Here is a 17955-nt window from a genome sequence, read left to right as displayed (position 1 = left end):
TAACATTTGAAGGAAAAAACATTGTTTTTTCTTTTTTAATATTTATATTGATAAAGGATGAAATTTTATGATCTTTTAAATAATTTTGATCTATTTTGGTATGCTGTTACAATAAAGCTGAAACCCTACCAAATTTGGTTTAGGTTATGAAAATAAAGTTGCTGCAAAGCTGAGATATTGATCATTAAATGAACACAGAAAGGTCAGATTTTGGCAAGGCAAAGGTTTTGTCGCCTCGTCATATAATGCACCTAATCCTAGTTTACATCCTCACCTGTGCTCACTAAATGAACGGTTAATTAGTGGGTGTGTATAAAAAGAAATCCAGCACCCCAGACCTTCACTTGACCTGCAACTTGACCTCTGACAACATGCCAAAAATCCACCCTGCGACCAAAGTCTTGACTATCAAGAGACTGAAGACCAGATCCACTACAGAGGTGGCTGGCACCTTTTAATGTGTCTGTGTCAAGTACAAAGAAATTAAAAAAGATTTGAAGAGACTGGAGATGTTTTTGACAAGCCCAGGTCCGGCAGACCCCGCAAGACAACTGCTCAGGAGGATTGTTTGTTGGTTAGAAGATCCAAAGCCAGCCCCTCTTCCACTGCAGCAGAGCTCCAACAGGCCTGGTCACCAAGTCCCTGTGTCAACTAGAACAGTTTGTAGGATTCTGTCTCGAAATGGCCTCCATGGTCGAATCAGTGCCCAGAAGCCAGCACTAAACAAAAGGCAATTAAAAAAACGTGTGGCATTTGCCAAGTACCACAGCCTTCTAAACAGATGGACCCTGGAAAAGTGGCAGAAGGTGGATTTCTCTAATGAATCTTCAGTTGAATTATACCACAGCCACCTCAAATACTGCAGGAGACCTACTGGAGCCCATATGGATCCAAAATACACCCAGAAAAACAGTTAAGCTTGGTGGTTGTGGAAAGATCATGGTCTGGGGTTACATTCAGTGTTTGGGTGTGCGAAACATTTGCAAGGTGAAAGGCAAAATCAATAGCCTAAAATATCAAGAAGTATTATCTACCTCTTACATTCCCAATGATAAAAGGGGTCAAATTCTGCAGCAGGATGGTACTCAATCTCATACATCCATCTCTACAACAAAGTTCCTCCTGGCAAAGAAGATCAAGGTGCTCAAGGACTGGCCAGCCCAGTCACCAGACATGAACATCATTGAGCATGTTTGGGGTAGGATGAAAGAGGAAGCTTGGAAGACAAAACCAAAGAATCTAGATGAACTCTGGGAGGCATGTAAGACTGCATTCTTTGCTATTCCTGATGACTTCATCAATAAATTGTATGAATCCTTGTTGGACCGCATGGATGCAGTAATTCAAGCTCATGAAAGTCACACAATATTAAATATGGCTTTAACCCCTTCACAACCTTTGGCGGATCTTTCCGTCATGGATCGTGTGAGGTTAAGCCCTGCTGCGGGCAGGATGCGGCGATCGGCGCACTTACCAGCTGTTTTCAACAGCTGACATGTGTGCCTGCATGTTACGAGTGGAATCTCATTCCACCCGTAACATTAACCCCTTACATCTCGCTGCCAAAGTCTGGCAGCGAGATGTATATACGCGCGGTGATGATTTTCACTTACCGCCGCCCCCACCGGAAGTCACGTGAGTGATCGCGTGACTTTCGGTGGTTGCCATGGTAGCACAGGGTCATGTGATGACGCCTGCAGCTATTACGAATCACTTTCGTTTTCACTCGGCCCGGAGCCGAATGAATCTGGAAGTGATCAAATTTGCTGTTTACAGCTGTATAGCTGTGATCAGGAGATGGTGCAGAGCGATCGGATTGCTGATCGCTATAGACCCATAGGGGGAGTAGTAAAGTAAAAAAAAGTTTTAAAAAATAAAAAAAAACAAAAAACCTAAGTTCAAATCACCCTCCTTCCACCCCATTGAAAATTAAAGGGTTAAAAAAAAATTAAATAGACACATTTGGTATTGCCGTGTTCAGAAATGCCCGATCTATCAAAATATAAAATCAATTAATCTGATTGGAATTTTGTTTGCCACTACAACGTTTACCAAATGCCAAAATTACGTTTTTTGGTCACCGCAAGTTTTACGCAAAATGTAATAACAGGCGATCAAAACATAGCATCTGCGCAAAAATGGTACCATTAGAAACGTCAGCCCGAGACGCAAAAAATAAGCCGTCACTGAGCCATAGATCCCAAAAAATTAGAATGCTACGGGTTTCGGAAAATGGCACAAAACGTACACCACTTTTATTGGCAAGCTTGTGAATTTTTTTTTAACCCCTTAGATACAAGTAAACCTATACATGTTTGGTGCCAACAAACTCGCACCGACCTCAGGCATCATACCCACACATCAGTTTTACCATATAGTGAACACCGTGAATAAAACATTCCAAAAACTATTGTGCCATCACACTTTTTTTTGCAGTTTTCCAGTACACCATATGGTAAAACGTTTATGGTTTCATTTAAAAGTACAATTTGTCCCGCAAAAAACAAGCCCTCATATGGCAAGATTGACGGAAAAATAAAAAAGTTACGGCTCTCAGAAGAAGGGGAGCAAAAAACAAAAACGCAAAGTGCCCGGGGGCTGAAGGGGTTAATAGCACCACAACTTCATTCACCAATGTTATGCAACATATCTTTGTATTGGAAGTTAATTATTTGTTTGAATTTCACATTACTTTCTGTGGGCGCCAAAACTTTTGTCTTGCCAAAATCTGACCTTTCTGTGAAATTAAATGATCAATATTTCAGCTCTGCAGCAACTTTATTTTCATAACCTAAACCAAATTTTGGAGGGTTTCAGCTTTCAAAAGAGAAAATTCATCCATTGGTATTATAAATTAAAGTCAGGTTATAAGCTTTTATTTGCATAACATGGATAAGCGACAGAACTTCTGTCAGAGTGTAAATCTTCAAAGGAGACAAGTCATTTTCCTTATCACACTTTATTCCAACTTTCACTATTTAGTGATTTTTAAGAAATTACTGTCCACACCCTCATTTTATATTTTTTGGTAACTAATTGTCGAACATTTATTACCTTGGCATAACGCTAACAACAATCTCTAACCCCACAAGATAAAAAAAAATTGTTTAAAAGAACTGAGAGTCCTCAGTGGTTGATACCTTTTAATGGCTAACTGAAAAGATGGTAATAATTGCAAACTTTTGAGACTACTCAGGTCTCTTCGTCAGGCATGGTATAACACAAAATCTGAAGAGTCACATACAGTTAGGTCCAGAAATATTTGGACAGTGACACAATTTTCGCGAGTTGGGCTCTGCATGCCACCACATTGGATTTGGAATGAAACCTCTACAACAGAATTCAAGTGCAGATTGTAACGTTTAATTTGAAGGTTTGAACAAAAATATCTGATAGAAATTGTAGGCATTGTACACATTTCTTTACAAACACTCCACATTTTAGGAGGTCAAAAGTAATTGGACAAATAAACCAAACCCAAACAAAATATTTTTATTTTCAATATTTTGTTGCGAATCCTTTGGAGGCAATCACTGCCTTAAGTCTGGAACCCATGGACATCACCTAACGCTGGGTTTCCTCCTTCTTAATGCTTTGCCAGGCCTTTACAGCCGCAGCCTTCAGGTCTTGCTTGTTTGTGGGTCTTTCCGTCTTAAGTCTGGATTTGAGCAAGTGAAATGCATGCTCAATTGGGTTAAGATCTGGTGATTGACTTGGCCATTGCAGAATGTTCCACTTTTTTGCACTCATGAACTCCTGGGTAGCTTTGGCTGTATGCTTGGGGTCATTGTCCATCTGTACTATGAAGCACCGTCCGATCAACTTTGCGGCATTTGGCTGAATCTGGGCTGAAAGTATATCCCGGTACACTTCAGAATTCATCCGGCTACTCTTGTCTGCTGTTATGTCATCAATAAACACAAGTGACCCAGTGCCATTGAAAGCCATGCATGGCCATGCCATCACGTTGCCTCCACCATGTTTTACAGAGGATGTGGTGTGCCTTGGATCATGTGCCGTTCCCTTTCTTCTCCAAACTTTTTTCTTCCCATCATTCTGGTACAGGTTGATCTTTGTCTCATCTGTCCATAGAATACTTTTCCAGAACTGAGCTGGCTTCATGAGGTGTTTTTCAGCAAATTTAACTCTGGCCTGTCTATTTTTGGAATTGATGAATGGTTTGCATCTAGATGTGAACCCTTTGTATTTACTTTCATGGAGTCTTCTCTTTACTGTTGACTTAGAGACAGATACACCTACTTCACTGAGAGTGTTCTGGACTTCAGTTGATGTTGTGAACGGGTTCTTCTTCACCAAAGAAAGTATGCGGCGATCATCCACCACTGTTGTCATCCGTGGACGCCCAGGCCTTTTTGAGTTCCCAAGCTCACCAGTCAATTCCTTTTTTCTCAGAATGTACCCGACTGTTGATTTTGCTACTCCAAGCATGTCTGCTATCTCTCTGATGGATTGTTTCTTTTTTTTCAGCCTCAGCATGTTCTGCTTCACCTCAATTGAGAGTTCCTAAGACCGCATGTTGTCTGGTCACAGCAACAGCTTCCAAATGCAAAACCACACACCTGTAATCAACCCCAGACCTTTTAACTACTTCATTGATTACAGGTTAACGAGGGAGACGCCTTCAGAGTTAATTGCAGCCCTTAGTGTCCCTTGTCCAATTACTTTTGGTCCCTTGAAAAAGAGAAGGCTATGCATTACAGAGCTATGATTCCTAAACCCTTTCTCCGATTTGGATGTGAAAACTCTCATATTGCAGCTGGGAGTGTGCACTTTCAGCCCATATTATATATATAATTGTATTTCTGAACATGTTTTTGTAAACAGCTAAAATAACAAAACTTGTGTCACTGTCCAAATATTTCTGGACCTAACTGTATTTATACACAACAGGACATAGAATACTGCAGTAAAAAAAAACAACAAAAAAAACAAGTTATATAACACAGAACTATCTCTATGGCAGGGGGGCAAACTGTTGTGGCCATAAATTTTGCTGCAGTTCAGTGTGAAAGTTTTAATACCAGCAATTTCATGTCCATGATGCTGTGGTCTGAGTTACAAAAATGTTTCCACAGCATCATGGACATGAAATTGCTGGTATTGAAAGGAAATTTCAAGTCCCAGAGAGATAGGAGACTATGGGAGTACAAACTTATGATGACCTTTGACACATTCAGAGTAGGAATGAATGTGTCTCATGGATTTATAAAAAAATTGTTTAAAAGAACAGAGAGTCCTCAGTGGTTGATACCTTTTAATGGCTAACTGAAAAGATGGTAATAATTGCAAGCTTTCGAGACTACTCAGGTCTCTTCATCAGGCATGGTATAACACAAAATCTGAAGAGTCACGTATTTATACACAACAGGACTTAGAATAGTGCAGTAAAAAAAAAAAAAAAAAAAAAAAAAAGAACAAGTTATATGAAACAGAACTATCTCTATGGCAGGGGGACAAGCTGTTCTAGCCATAAATACTGCTGCAGTTCAGTGTGAAAGTTTTATTGTCCTTTGATAAGGGTCTGGTCCAGGGCTGTGACATGCTCGGATGGTCAGAGGAGCACATCTTTTAACTGATGTAAAAAGACATGAATCCATGAGACACATTCATTCCTTCTCTGAATGTGTCAAAGGTCATCATAAGTTTGTACTCCCATAGTCTCCTATCTCTCTGGGACTTGAAGTTTCCTTTCAATACCAGCAATTTCATGTCCATGATGCTGTGGTCTGGGTTACAAAAATGTTTGGCCACAGGTAGATCCATCCTTTTTTCTCTAATTGTGTGGCGGTGAGAATTCATCCTTGTCCTGAGCTGTTGTCCTGTCTCCCCTACATACAGACCCCCAGTTGGACATTTGGTACATATAATTAAGTACACCACATTGGTTGTGGTGCAGCTGAACGTACCTGGGATCTTGTAGTCCTGATGTGATCTGGGAATCTTTATCTTGTCCGTTGTCAATATTAATGGACAGGTCTTGCATTTTTTCTGGTTGCAGGGAAATGTTCCTGTTGGTGTTGGAGAGGACAGGGAGCTTCTGACAATGATGCTTCTTAGATTTGGGGGCTGTCTAAAACACAGAAGTGGGGGGTCTGGAAAAATAGATTTTAACCGGGCATCTTTTTGCAGTAATGGTTGTAGTTTCCGTGCAGCTCCTCTAAACACCTCCAGATGTGGATTGTAGGTGACTACAAGAGGGACCCGGTTGTTCTCTTCTTTGGTTTTATAATGTAGAAGATGGTTTCTTGATATTCTGGTGGCTCTTATAATCTGGTTTTCAATTGTTCTTGGGTGGTAGCCTTGATTCAAAAAGGTTTTTCTGAGGCCCTCAAGGTGATTGTCTCTATCTGTACTGTTGGAACATATCCGATTGTACCTGATAGCCTGGCTGTATACAATAGAGTTTTTTATGTGTTTTGGATGAAAACTGTCCCATTTCAGGTATGTTGGACGGTCAATTGGCTTCTTGTACAGGGATGTCTGTATTTCATTGTTCCGTAGTTTAATGATGGTGTCCAAGAAGTTGATTTCCGTGCAGGAGTAGTTGAGTGTTAGGTTGATGGTGGGATGAAACTGATTAAATTGTTCATGGAAGGTCTTCAGCTGCTCCTCAGACTCTGTCCAGATGATTAAAATATCATCAATGTAACGGTAGTAGGCCAGAGGCCTGATAGGACAAGAGGATAAAAAGTCACTCTCAAGCTTGGCCATGAAAAGATTTGCATATTGTGGTGCCATTTTGCTTCCCATTGCAGTCCCAGTCTCCTGTAGATATATGTCATTGTCAAATTCAAAGTAATTATGGGTGAGGATAAATTTTGTAAGCTTCACCACAGAATTGGCATCAGTTCCTGTATTTTCCAGGAAAATTTTGCAAGCATTTATGTCTTTTTACATCAGTTAAAAGATGTGCTCCTCTGACCATCCGAGCGTGCCACAGCCCTGGACCAGACCCTTATCAAAGGACAATAAAACTCTCACACTGAACTGCAGCAAAATTTATGGCAACAACAGTTTGCCCCCCTGCCATAGAGAGAGTTCTGTTTTATATGACTTTGGTTTTTTTTTTTTTTTACTGCACTATTCTATGTCCTGTTGTGTATAAATATGTGACTCTTCAGATTTTGTGTTATACCATGCCTGGTGAAGAGACCTGAGTAGTCTCGAAAGGTTGCAATTATTACCATCTTTTCAGTTCGCCATTTAAACCATTTTTTTTTATCTCTGCTGGCTAACACGGTACAAAGATATATTTTACTTGTAACCCCACAAGAAGCTTTTCATGAGATGTAGATATTGTCTGCAAAGCTCTGTGGAAAATGATGGCTCTTTATAAAGAAGTAAAATGAAATGAACATTGCAATAAATCAGTCTGCTGTAATGCAGCTATGTGTGTCATTGAGCTTGTTCACAAGCCACGTGCACAGATTGTCACGCCCATGCCAACAACTGCATGTAAACTGTTTTGTTAAATTTTGTTTAAATATTTTTAGGCAAGAAGTTGCTAATCAAATGCGCACAAAGACAAAGGATGATTGTGAAAACCACTACATGAAACATTTCATTAATAATCCACTTTTTGCAAGCACTTTACTGAGTATGAAACAGGCAGAGGAGGATAAGAACGTGGAAACAGCAGTCCCGTTTCAAGGTAAATTCGTACACCTTATACAGTACATAGTTACATAGGTTGAAAAAAGACCTAGGCCCATCAAGTTCAACCTTTTTTTTTTTTTTTTTCCACCAATTAAATATTTTTTTGTCAATAAATTACCTATAGCACCAATACTTTTGTGCTGAGGAAATCTTCCAGCCCTTTTTTAACCCCTTAACGACCCATGACGTACTGGGTACGTCATGGATCGTGTGCCGGTAAGCCCTGCCGCCGGCAGGCGGCCGCGATCCGCGCACATATCAGCTGTTATCAACAGCTGACGTGTGCCTGCTAGCCGCGGGTGGAATCGCTTCCACCCGCAGCCATTAACCCCTTACATTTCGCTGCCAAAATCTGGCAGCGATATGTATATGGGCGCCGCCATGACAGTCACTTACACCGCTATATTGATATTATCCCGCTATTTTGATATTATATATCAAAATATAAAATCAATGAATCTGATCAGTAAACGGCGTAGCGGCAAAAAAATTCCAAACGCCAAAATTACGTTTTTTGGTCGCCGCACATTTTGCGCAAAATGCAATAACAGGCGATCAAAACGTAGCATCTGCGCAAAAATGGTACCGTTAAAACAGTCAGGTCGAGACGCAAAAAATAAGCCATCACTGAGCCTCAGATCCTGAAAAATGAGAACGCTACAGGTTTTGGAAAATGGCGCAAAATGTGCGCCACGTTTTGTGGACAAGCTTGTGAATTTTTTTTAACCCCTTAGATACAAGTAAACCTATACATGTTTGGTGTCTACAAACTCGCACCGACCTGAGGCATCACATAGATACCTCAGTTTTACCATATAGTGAACACCGTGAATAAAATATCCCAAAAACTATTGTACGATCACACTTTTTTGCAATTTTTCCGCACTTGGAATTTTTTTGCCATTTTCCAGTATACTATATGGTAAAACCTATGGTTTCATTTAAAAGTACAACTCGTCCCGCAAAAAACAAGCTCTCATATGGCAAGATTGATGGAAAAATAAAAAAGTTACGCCTCTCGGAAGAAGGGGAGCAAAAACAAAAACGGAAAGTGCCCGGGGGCTGAAGGGGTTAAAAGTTGTTATAGTATCTGCCATTACTACCTCTTGTGCTAGGGCATTCCACAGTCTGACTGCTCTAACTGTAAAGAACCCTTTCCTATTTAGCTGCTGGAATCGCTTTTCTTCCACTCAGTGTATCCCCCCTGGTCCTTAGTATTGTCTTTGGAAGGAATAAGCCATGTGCCAGTTCTTTGTATTGACCACCCATGTATTTATACATATGAGATCTTTGAGATATATATATATATATATATATATTTTAAGCCTATCAAGCCCAACAGTGTTTCCCAAAGTCCAGTCCTCAGAAACTCTCTACCGGTTATGTTTTCACGATTTCCTTAGCATTGAACGGGTGATGGCATTAAGGTATGACCTGGGAAAAGGCCCCCTTCACACGTCAGTGATTCCGATGTGGCCATTTTTATACGTACCGGAATCATGAACAAACACAAACCCATTAAAATCACTGGGTCTGCGCACACATCAGTGATTTCTCACAGACGCGCATGTCCATGTATTCCACACAGAGACAAGTTTGTTTTTCTCGGCAGCACTAATGTCACATGGACCACATAGTGGTGCGATCCTTGTGACACGTACCAGAGAAAACACGTGTCTTTGAAATAAAATGAATTTCTATACTCTCCTGTCTCCAGCACTGCTGTCTTCTGCACTGCTGTCACTTGCTTCATTCACTGCACCGCGGACTTGGAGGCAAGTGTGACCGAGGGGCCGGAGACATCAGCAGTGTCGGGGACAGGTGAGTTAAAAGTTCCTGCTCTCCATGTACGGATAGCACATGGAGAACACACGTGTGCCAAAATCATGGCACACGAAGGGCCATACACACCTTCAACACATCCGTGAAAAATGTCTGTGTTTCACTGACTTGTGAAAGAGGCCTAATACTGAGAAAATCCTGAAAACATGATTTGTAGTGGGGCGTGAGTACTGAAGTTTGGGAACCACTGGTCTAAAAGATGTATGGCCCAATTTATCAAGACTAGCGGTTTTAGTTTTTTTACACTGGTCTTGATGAAGGGATAAGTTGGAGTCAGACAATTCTGACTTATGAAGAGGCATACGCCTCTGGTGTAAACCTGTGTGTGCACCTCGCTACAAATCGTAGTCCAGTTCCAGCTAGAGTAAGATTTGTGGCTTAGTGAATGCTGCTACTCGTCATGAATTTGAGTGGCTGCTTCTACACCCCCATCCTGCCCCAGCTCCACTGCTCTTTTTTTGGAGCTGGGCAAAAATGGCATGAGAAGGCCAAAATGTCATCGCAGACTTGAGTTGTGCCAAAATGATGCAACTTTTCAAAGCCTATCCATGGTTACAGCCACACATATAGTGACAGTTAGTTGCTAGTGGTCATAACCATGTGTACCTAAGGTTCTGCAATGCCGTGCACATGAGGTAAGCAACATTGTGAATCAGAAGAACTATACAACATTTCTAATTGGAGGTATTTGCTAATTTTATTATGGTATTATTACACTTACTATATATTGGGATATGATCTTGGAGAAGGGAAATCCCCTTTAAATGCCTTTTTAATGTGGTAGACTGGCCATGAAAACAGCAGCTGTACCCACAGTGACATGGTACACATTGTGTCCTACAGACTTCTGATACAGTTGTCTTTTGAAAAAAACAAACAAACAATGATTTTATATAATATATTTAAATATATATTTTGTGATGGGACTTTCTCTTTTAGCTTCTGAGGACCCACCAAGACCAACCTTTGATTCTCTACTTTCTAGAGATATGGCAGGATACATGCCAGCTAGGGCAGATTTTATAGAGGTGAGTGCTTTACATAATTACATAGTTAATACAGTTGAAAAAAGCCACAAGTTAATAAAACTCACCCAAAACTCCTCATTTCTGGCTTCGAGACTTGAGGCAAAGGCTGGGTTTCCTCCTTTGTAATTGTGATTCTATTTGAGCACTCTCAAGTCTGCAGCCACGTAGAATGACTGCAGACTTGTGAATCCTCACATTGCGTGCACTACAAGCAGTGAGGAATTTCCAGTGTCAGCATACTCCTGGCCAGAATCCACCTATACTATTGTATTGCAAGTGTATTGTGGAGGAATGTAAGCCATCTAGTTGGAATAATGGGGTATTAACACACTCAGAATTAGCCCTCTGCTAAAATGTTGTTTTTAGCCCCAAATTTGTAATTTTCAGATTGTAAAATAGGAGTAAATGGATGCCATTATTTGTTATGCAATTTCTCCTGAACACAGAGATACCCTATATGTGGTCAGAAACTCATATATGAGCACATGGCAAAGCTCGGAAAGCAACTAGGACTATTTAATTTTAGGAATGCAAATTTGGACACCGTGTTTGCAGAATCCCTGAGGTTCCAAAGAAGCAGAAACACCCACAAGTGACCAGATTTGGCAAACTAAACCTCCATAAGGAATTCATCTATGCGTGTGGTGGGCATTTTTAACCCACAAACTACATCACAGAATTTTATAAAATTGGGCTGTGAAAATGGAAAAATTTTACAGCTAAAACTTTTCTTTAGCCTCAAAGTTTTAATTCACACAAAGGGTAATAGGAGAAAATACACAGGAAAATTAGTTACGTAATAGTTGCCAAACATGGTCCTCTCTCCTCCTATACCAGTCTGTTTTTGTACTGTTAATTATTGTTGTACGTATACCCTCTTTCACTTGTAAAGCACCATGGACTTAATGGCGCTATAATAATAATAATAACATGGCAGTATCCCTTATGTGATTGTACACTACTGTTTGGATCAGAAGGGAAGCATTGCAGATTCAGTTTTTGAATTATTGTCGACTCCATTAGCCGAGCCCCTGAGTTGGCAGACAGCAGAAACCCCCACAAAGTGACTCCATATTGTAAACTCCACTGTTTAAAGAGAACCTGTCAGGTGCTGTTTGCATCCAGAACCAAGAGCAGTTCTGGGTGCATATTTCTAATCCCTGCCTAGCAGTCCCAGCCTATAGTAGTATAGATAAAGCTATCTATAGAAAAAGTATTCCTAAAGATCCTTTATGATACGTTAATGAGCGCAGGGACTAGTCGCAAGGGCGTTACTTCCCTTGACTAGTCCCCCTTACCATGTAAGCATGTTTCTTTGGGCATGCTAATGAATACGCAGCGTCTGAGGCATGATCGCTCTCACCTCTCTGGTGCCATCGCACCTGATGCTGGATTTTGGCTCAGTGCGCATGATCAGAAGTCCCCTGACTTCCGGTCATGCACACTTCAACAGTTTTAAGCCAGGACGTGTTCACCTGGCTTCATAGTGCACATGACCGGAAGTGTCCGGGGACTGGACAGAAATCCAGCGTTGGCAGCAAAGAGGTGAGAGCGACCATGCCTCTGACGCTACGCAATACTTTTTCTAAAGATCTCTTTATCTATGCTACTGTAAGCAGGGACTGGTAGGCAGGGATTAGCAATATGCACCCAGAACCACTCTTGGATCTGGGTGCATACAGGACCTAACAGGTTCACTTTAAGGAATTCACCTAGGGGTTTAGTGACTATTTTGAATCTACAAGCACCTCACAGAATTTTATAATGCTGGGACATGGAAATATAACATTTTTGTGGTAAAAATGTAACTTTTTTTTTTTTTTTTTAAATTATTATTAACTGCAAATTTGTCAATTACACAAGGTAATGTTTAAGCCCATATTGATTATATAAATGTGTCTTGTATATTTTTTGGTAAATAGTTAAAATGCCCAAACTTGTCTAACTTCAAATATTTCCTTTGTAAAGTGGTAGTATTTTGGCCATGCCTCATTTATTACATGACATTATCCTGCTGGCTTTAGAAGCAGATGATTGACATGGCATGCTTTTATTTAATCTGGGATCTACAAGTACACCCAGATCCTTCTCTACAGGTGACTCTCCTAGTTTTACTACACCTAGAAGATATGATGCATACATACTTTTAGTGCCCAGACGCATCACTTTACATTTATCCACATTAAACCTCATCTGCAAGGTGAATGCCCTAACAGTTAGTCGAAGTCGGCCTTTTAACTTATGAACATCTTCCATAGACATGCTACATAATTTTGTATCCTCTTCAAAAATGGGAATACTTGCAGCGCTGGGGTCCTGGGTTCAAATCCCACCAAGGACAACATCTGCAAGGAGTTTGTTTGTCCTCCTCCGGGTACTCCAGTTTCCTCCCACACTTCGAAGACATACAGATAGGGACACTGGGGAACAATTTGAAAAAAAAAATTCTGTTGAGTTAGGTTTTTGAGCTGATTTATACTAAAATTGGCATGCTGATTCCAAAAATGTAGTCAGTTTTTTTCTATCACGTCAAGTTTTTCCTCCTCAACTTAACTGCCATAGAAGCACAATTGCACTGATTTCTGTGATAAGACTTATCTGAGTACAATTCGACTCATATAGAGCTACGTGGCAACTTGTAAGAGTAGTCACAACTGAGACAGTGTGGTGAGAGGTGTGTGCAGCTCCCAATACGTCATAATTATCAATATCTTTACACAAAAAATGTATCGTAGTAGGAATAAATAGGATTTGTGATAGCTTTTCTCTTTACATTGGGCGCTTAGTTGTAATTTATATATCTTTTATGATTTTTTTTTTGTTAGTTTTCAAAGCTTGTAACTTTCCATCTCAGTGTTTTATTTACTTATGTACATATTTCCTTTGTTTCAGATCATGTCTGCTCCTTCTTCCTCTCGTCGTAAATGCCTAAACAACCCTGACTTTTTCTGCTATATTTGTGGTATTTTCACCATTCCAGTTCAAAGGGCAAACATCAGTGCATTTGTCAAACAAGCATATTTTGCATATTTTAAAGTAAAACTCGGTGACCAAGATAAGCCATGGACCCCTCACATAGTGTGCAAGCAGTGTGTCAAGAGTTTACGGATGTGGACCAAAGGAACATGTGAAAAGTTGGCATTTGGTATCCCCATGGTGTGGAGAGAGCAAAAAAGTCATTCCACAGACTGTTACTTCTGTTTAGTGAAAACATCAGGATTTAACAGGAAAAATAAAAGTAAAATAGAATATCCAAATCTACCGTCAGCTATCAGACCAATGCCTCATTCAGCTGAAATTTTAGTGCCAGTTTTCAAACAGCTACCATCTCTAGAAGTTCTGAGTGATGTTGATGAACACAGTGACAGCAATGATGCAGAATTTGAAATTCACAAGGATTCAGTTCTTAAGGGATTTGATCAGCACGAGTTAAATGATTTAGCACGTGAATTGGGCTTATCAAAAAAAGCTTCAGAATTACTAGCATCAAGGCTGAATGAGAAACAGTTACTTGAACAAGGAGCGAAGGTATCATACTTTCGTAATAGAGAAAGTACATTTTTGCAGTACTTTCGGTGTGACAGCGGTTTTGTGTTTTGCCATAATATTCCTGGTTTACTACAAGAATTAGGGCTTTCAATGTACAATCCAAATGAATGGCGACTGTTTTTTGATAGCTCAAAGCGGAGTCTTAAGTGTGTCCTTCTACCCAATGGCAATTTATTTGGTGCAGTCCCTATTGGGCATTCTGTCTCTCTTTGTGAAGAACATGGAGATGTAAAGAGATTTATTGAGTTATTGAAATATGACACACACAATTGGATCATCTGTGGTGACCTTAAAATGGTTTGCTTCCTTCTTGGTCAGCAACGTGGGTACACAAAGTATCCCTGCTTTCTCTTTATGTGGGATAGCAGAGCTTGAGAAAAGCATTGGGTTGAGTCGAATTGGCCTCCAAGATCTGGTCTTAAACCTGGAGATCCTAACATTCTACATCAGCCACTTGTTGACAGGAAGAATATACTATTCCCACCTCTGCACATAAAACTAGGTCTCATGAAGCAATTTGTAAAAGCATTGCCAACTGACGGCGACTGTTTTAAGTACATCATGTTGGCACTTCCTGGACTGTCCATTGAAAAAATCAAGGCTGGTGTGTTTGATGGTCCACAAATTCAACAGCTCATCAAAGATGAACATTTCACCGGGAATATGTCAGATCTTGAGAAGAATGCTTGGTTATCATTCAAAGACGTCGTCAAGAACTTTCTTGGAAATACACGTGCAAGTAATTACAAAGAAATTGTTCAGAAACTATTGGAGAGCTACAAAGCGCTTGGTTCCAACATGAGTATTAAACTACATTTTCTGCATTGCCATCTTGCCAACTTTCCGGAAAATCTTGGTGCTGTTAGCGATGAGCAAGGTGAACGATTTCACCAAGATTTGAAGGTTATGGAAGACCGTTACCAGGGTAGATGGGATGTACATATGATGGCTGACTATTGCTGGAGCATCAAACGTGATTGTCCTCAAGTTAAACACTCCAGAAAAAGCTATAAATGTACATTTTTACCTTAAATACTTGCGCATATATATATATATATATATATATAATATATATATATATATATCTCCTTTGTAAAAAACATGAGTGTTAAAAAACATATTTGTCATGCCTATTTCTTATATATTGCATTTTTTGTTCATATTTGTACTATTTAAAAAAAAAAACAAACACTTTTTAGGTACAGTAGTTTACATATTTTAGAGAAGACAAAAATCCTATAGTTCCAAAACTTGACGTGATAGAGAAAAACTGATTCAGCATCCAAAAATTAAGAACAGTTGTCTGACCTAACTCCTAAAAAATTGCGTTCCCCAGTGTTGTGAGCCCCAATGTGGATAGTGTTCATGATGTATGTAAAGCACTGTTGTAATATGTTAGCGCTATATAAAAATAAAGATTTGATTTGAATACCATTATTACCACTAGTCTTCTATTTTATTAATAAAATAGTTGAGTAATGAACCTACAGTGGGTGAAATAAAGGCGCTTTTGTCATGAATTTCTCACTGGATTTCAGTAACAACCCATCCAATTGATGCTGGCAATAAGTAGGATTGAGCGAACTGCTCAGTGTTTGGTGAGCCTAAGCATTTTGATGCTCGGGGGCTTGGTGCTCGTTTATAGAGTAAAATGGAAGTCAAAGGGGAACACAAACATTTTTCCTGTTGATTTTCCTGAAAAATGCCCGCGTTCCCAGTTGACTTCCATTATATTCTGTAAACGATTACCAAGCCCCCGAGCATCAAAATGCTTTTTAGCCTTACTGACCACCGAGCAGTTTGCTCATCCCTAGTAATGATGAGAAATTTCACATGGAAAAGGTATTGAACATGCTTACCGAAATGTATTTAATACTTTGTACAAAAGTCTTTGTTGATAAAGACAGCTTAAATACGCCTCCTGTATGGACAAACTAGTCACATGCATTGCTCAGAAATCCTGAAGGTTGCTTGGGCTCCTTCTATGAACTCTGAGCTTTACTTCCTTCCATACATTTTATATTGGATTAAGGTCAGGTGATGACTGGGGTATTTTAGCAGCTTTAATTTATTTTTCTGAAACCAACTGAGAGTTTCCTTGGCTGTGTGTTTGGGATAATTTTCCTGCTTAAATGCCCACCCTTGTCTCATCTTCATCAGATTTTTTTTCTTTTTTTTTTTTTTTTTTTATCAAGAATGTCTCTACATTTTATCCATTCATCCTTCCTTTAATTATATGAACTTTACCAGTGCTGTATGCTGAAAAACAGCCCTACATTATGAAGTTCCCACCTCCAAACTTCACTGTTGGTATGTATGATGTTTTTGGGGTGATATGCAGTATCTTTTGGCCCCCAAACATGGCATGTATTATGGCATCCAAAGAGTTCAATTTTAGTGTCTTCAGACCAGACTACTTCTCACAGGCTTGTCTAAATGTTGCTGAACAAACTTGAAATACTCTTTGAACTTGAGTTGATTAATGAAGTCTTCTGTTGTGACCATGCATACAGGCCATGGAGGTTGATTGCTTTACTTATTGTGTTGTTTGAAACTTTTGTGCCTGCTGATTCCAGGTGTTACTGGTTCTTGACAGGTAGTTCTTAGCTCTTCGACAACTCTTCTGATAATTCTTTTACTCCCCTGTCTAAAATCTTACAGGGCGCACCTGTTTGTGGCTGATTAATGGTAAAATGATGTTCTTTCCACTTACAGATGATGGCCCCAGCAGTACTCACTGGAGCCCTCAGTAGTTCAGATATTATTCTGTAACCAATGCCATCAGTAGAAGTAAAGAAGAGGGGTTTGAGGAGGGCTCCATTATATTTACAAAAGATTAACCCTAAGCATATCAATATTACTAACAAAAAAGAAATATGCAGACTAATGATAACCTAAAATATTTCGTATTGTGTACTAGCAAGTGAGTCAAAAACTAAAAACCCTTAAAAAAGCCCATTAGCTTATCCAATCAGGTTGGCCCACAATAGGGCTACAGCCAATCTCCTCTGACATGCAATGATTACAAGTGCAATAAATAATGTACAATGGATATCAAATATAAACAGAAGTCTGTCAATATGTGACTTTCAGTATAGATGTATAGCAAAGAAAACTTATGTAATAAGGTAAAATTTATCCAACAAAAACGGACTAGATAATTTCACATACAAATGGTACTGAATCAGACAAGATGTAAATACTACCAGCAAAAAGGATAAACGTTGGTATAAATAATTTGCAATATAAAGATGAAAAAAAGCCTATAATTAAAGAAGAAAATTCAGCAAAAAATTAGATAGGGAGAAAAGACTGACTTGCTGTAGGGCTGCAGCCAATCCCCTCTGACAAGCAGTAATTGGAAATACAATGAATAGTATCCAATAAACAACACATATAAACTGCAGTTCATCAACCCCAGGGGAAGTGCCACTGAAGAAGCCACGCACATGGGTGGTTTCTTTCCCCATCTGATCTTCCTCTCATGGGTCTAATCCATCATTTTGAGTGTTCATTGCAAGCCATGCTCATCTACACCACTACCCCATTAGCTGGTAGTTTCAATTTTCTTACATTTGGTCTGACTCAGCACCATTTCATGTGCACTTAGCCTAAAGGTACCGTCACACATAACGAGATGGCTAGCGAGATCGCAGCTGAGTCATGGTTTCTGTGACGCAGTAGCGATCCCGTTAGCGATCTTATGTGTGACACCTACCAGCGATCAGGCCCCTGCTGTGAGATCGCTAGTCGTTGCAGAATGGTCCAGGCCACTTTCTTTAAAGGCGATGTCCTGCTGGGCAGGACACATCGCTGTGTTTGACACTGTGTGACAGGGTCACAGTGACTGCTGAGATCG

At 39.8% G+C, this 17955-nt stretch overlaps 1 protein-coding gene across 2 annotated transcripts in view; it reads left to right on the top strand.

Moving 5' to 3' along the window:
- Positions 1–17955, top strand: part of TADA2A (transcriptional adaptor 2A) — a 187145-nt gene that overhangs the window by 27335 nt on the left and 141855 nt on the right. For both annotated transcript variants that reach the window (XM_075333839.1, XM_075333840.1), the window contains exons 5-6: positions 7515–7672; positions 10459–10547. In XM_075333839.1, the coding sequence (XP_075189954.1) occupies positions 7515–7672; positions 10459–10547 (247 nt within the window). The remainder of the gene's footprint in view (positions 1–7514; positions 7673–10458; positions 10548–17955) is intronic.

The sequence above is a fragment of the Anomaloglossus baeobatrachus genome, chromosome 2 (assembly GCF_048569485.1).
Source record: "Anomaloglossus baeobatrachus isolate aAnoBae1 chromosome 2, aAnoBae1.hap1, whole genome shotgun sequence".
Taxonomy (NCBI): domain Eukaryota; kingdom Metazoa; phylum Chordata; class Amphibia; order Anura; family Aromobatidae; genus Anomaloglossus; species Anomaloglossus baeobatrachus.
This window is presented reverse-complemented; position numbering and strand designations above follow the sequence as displayed.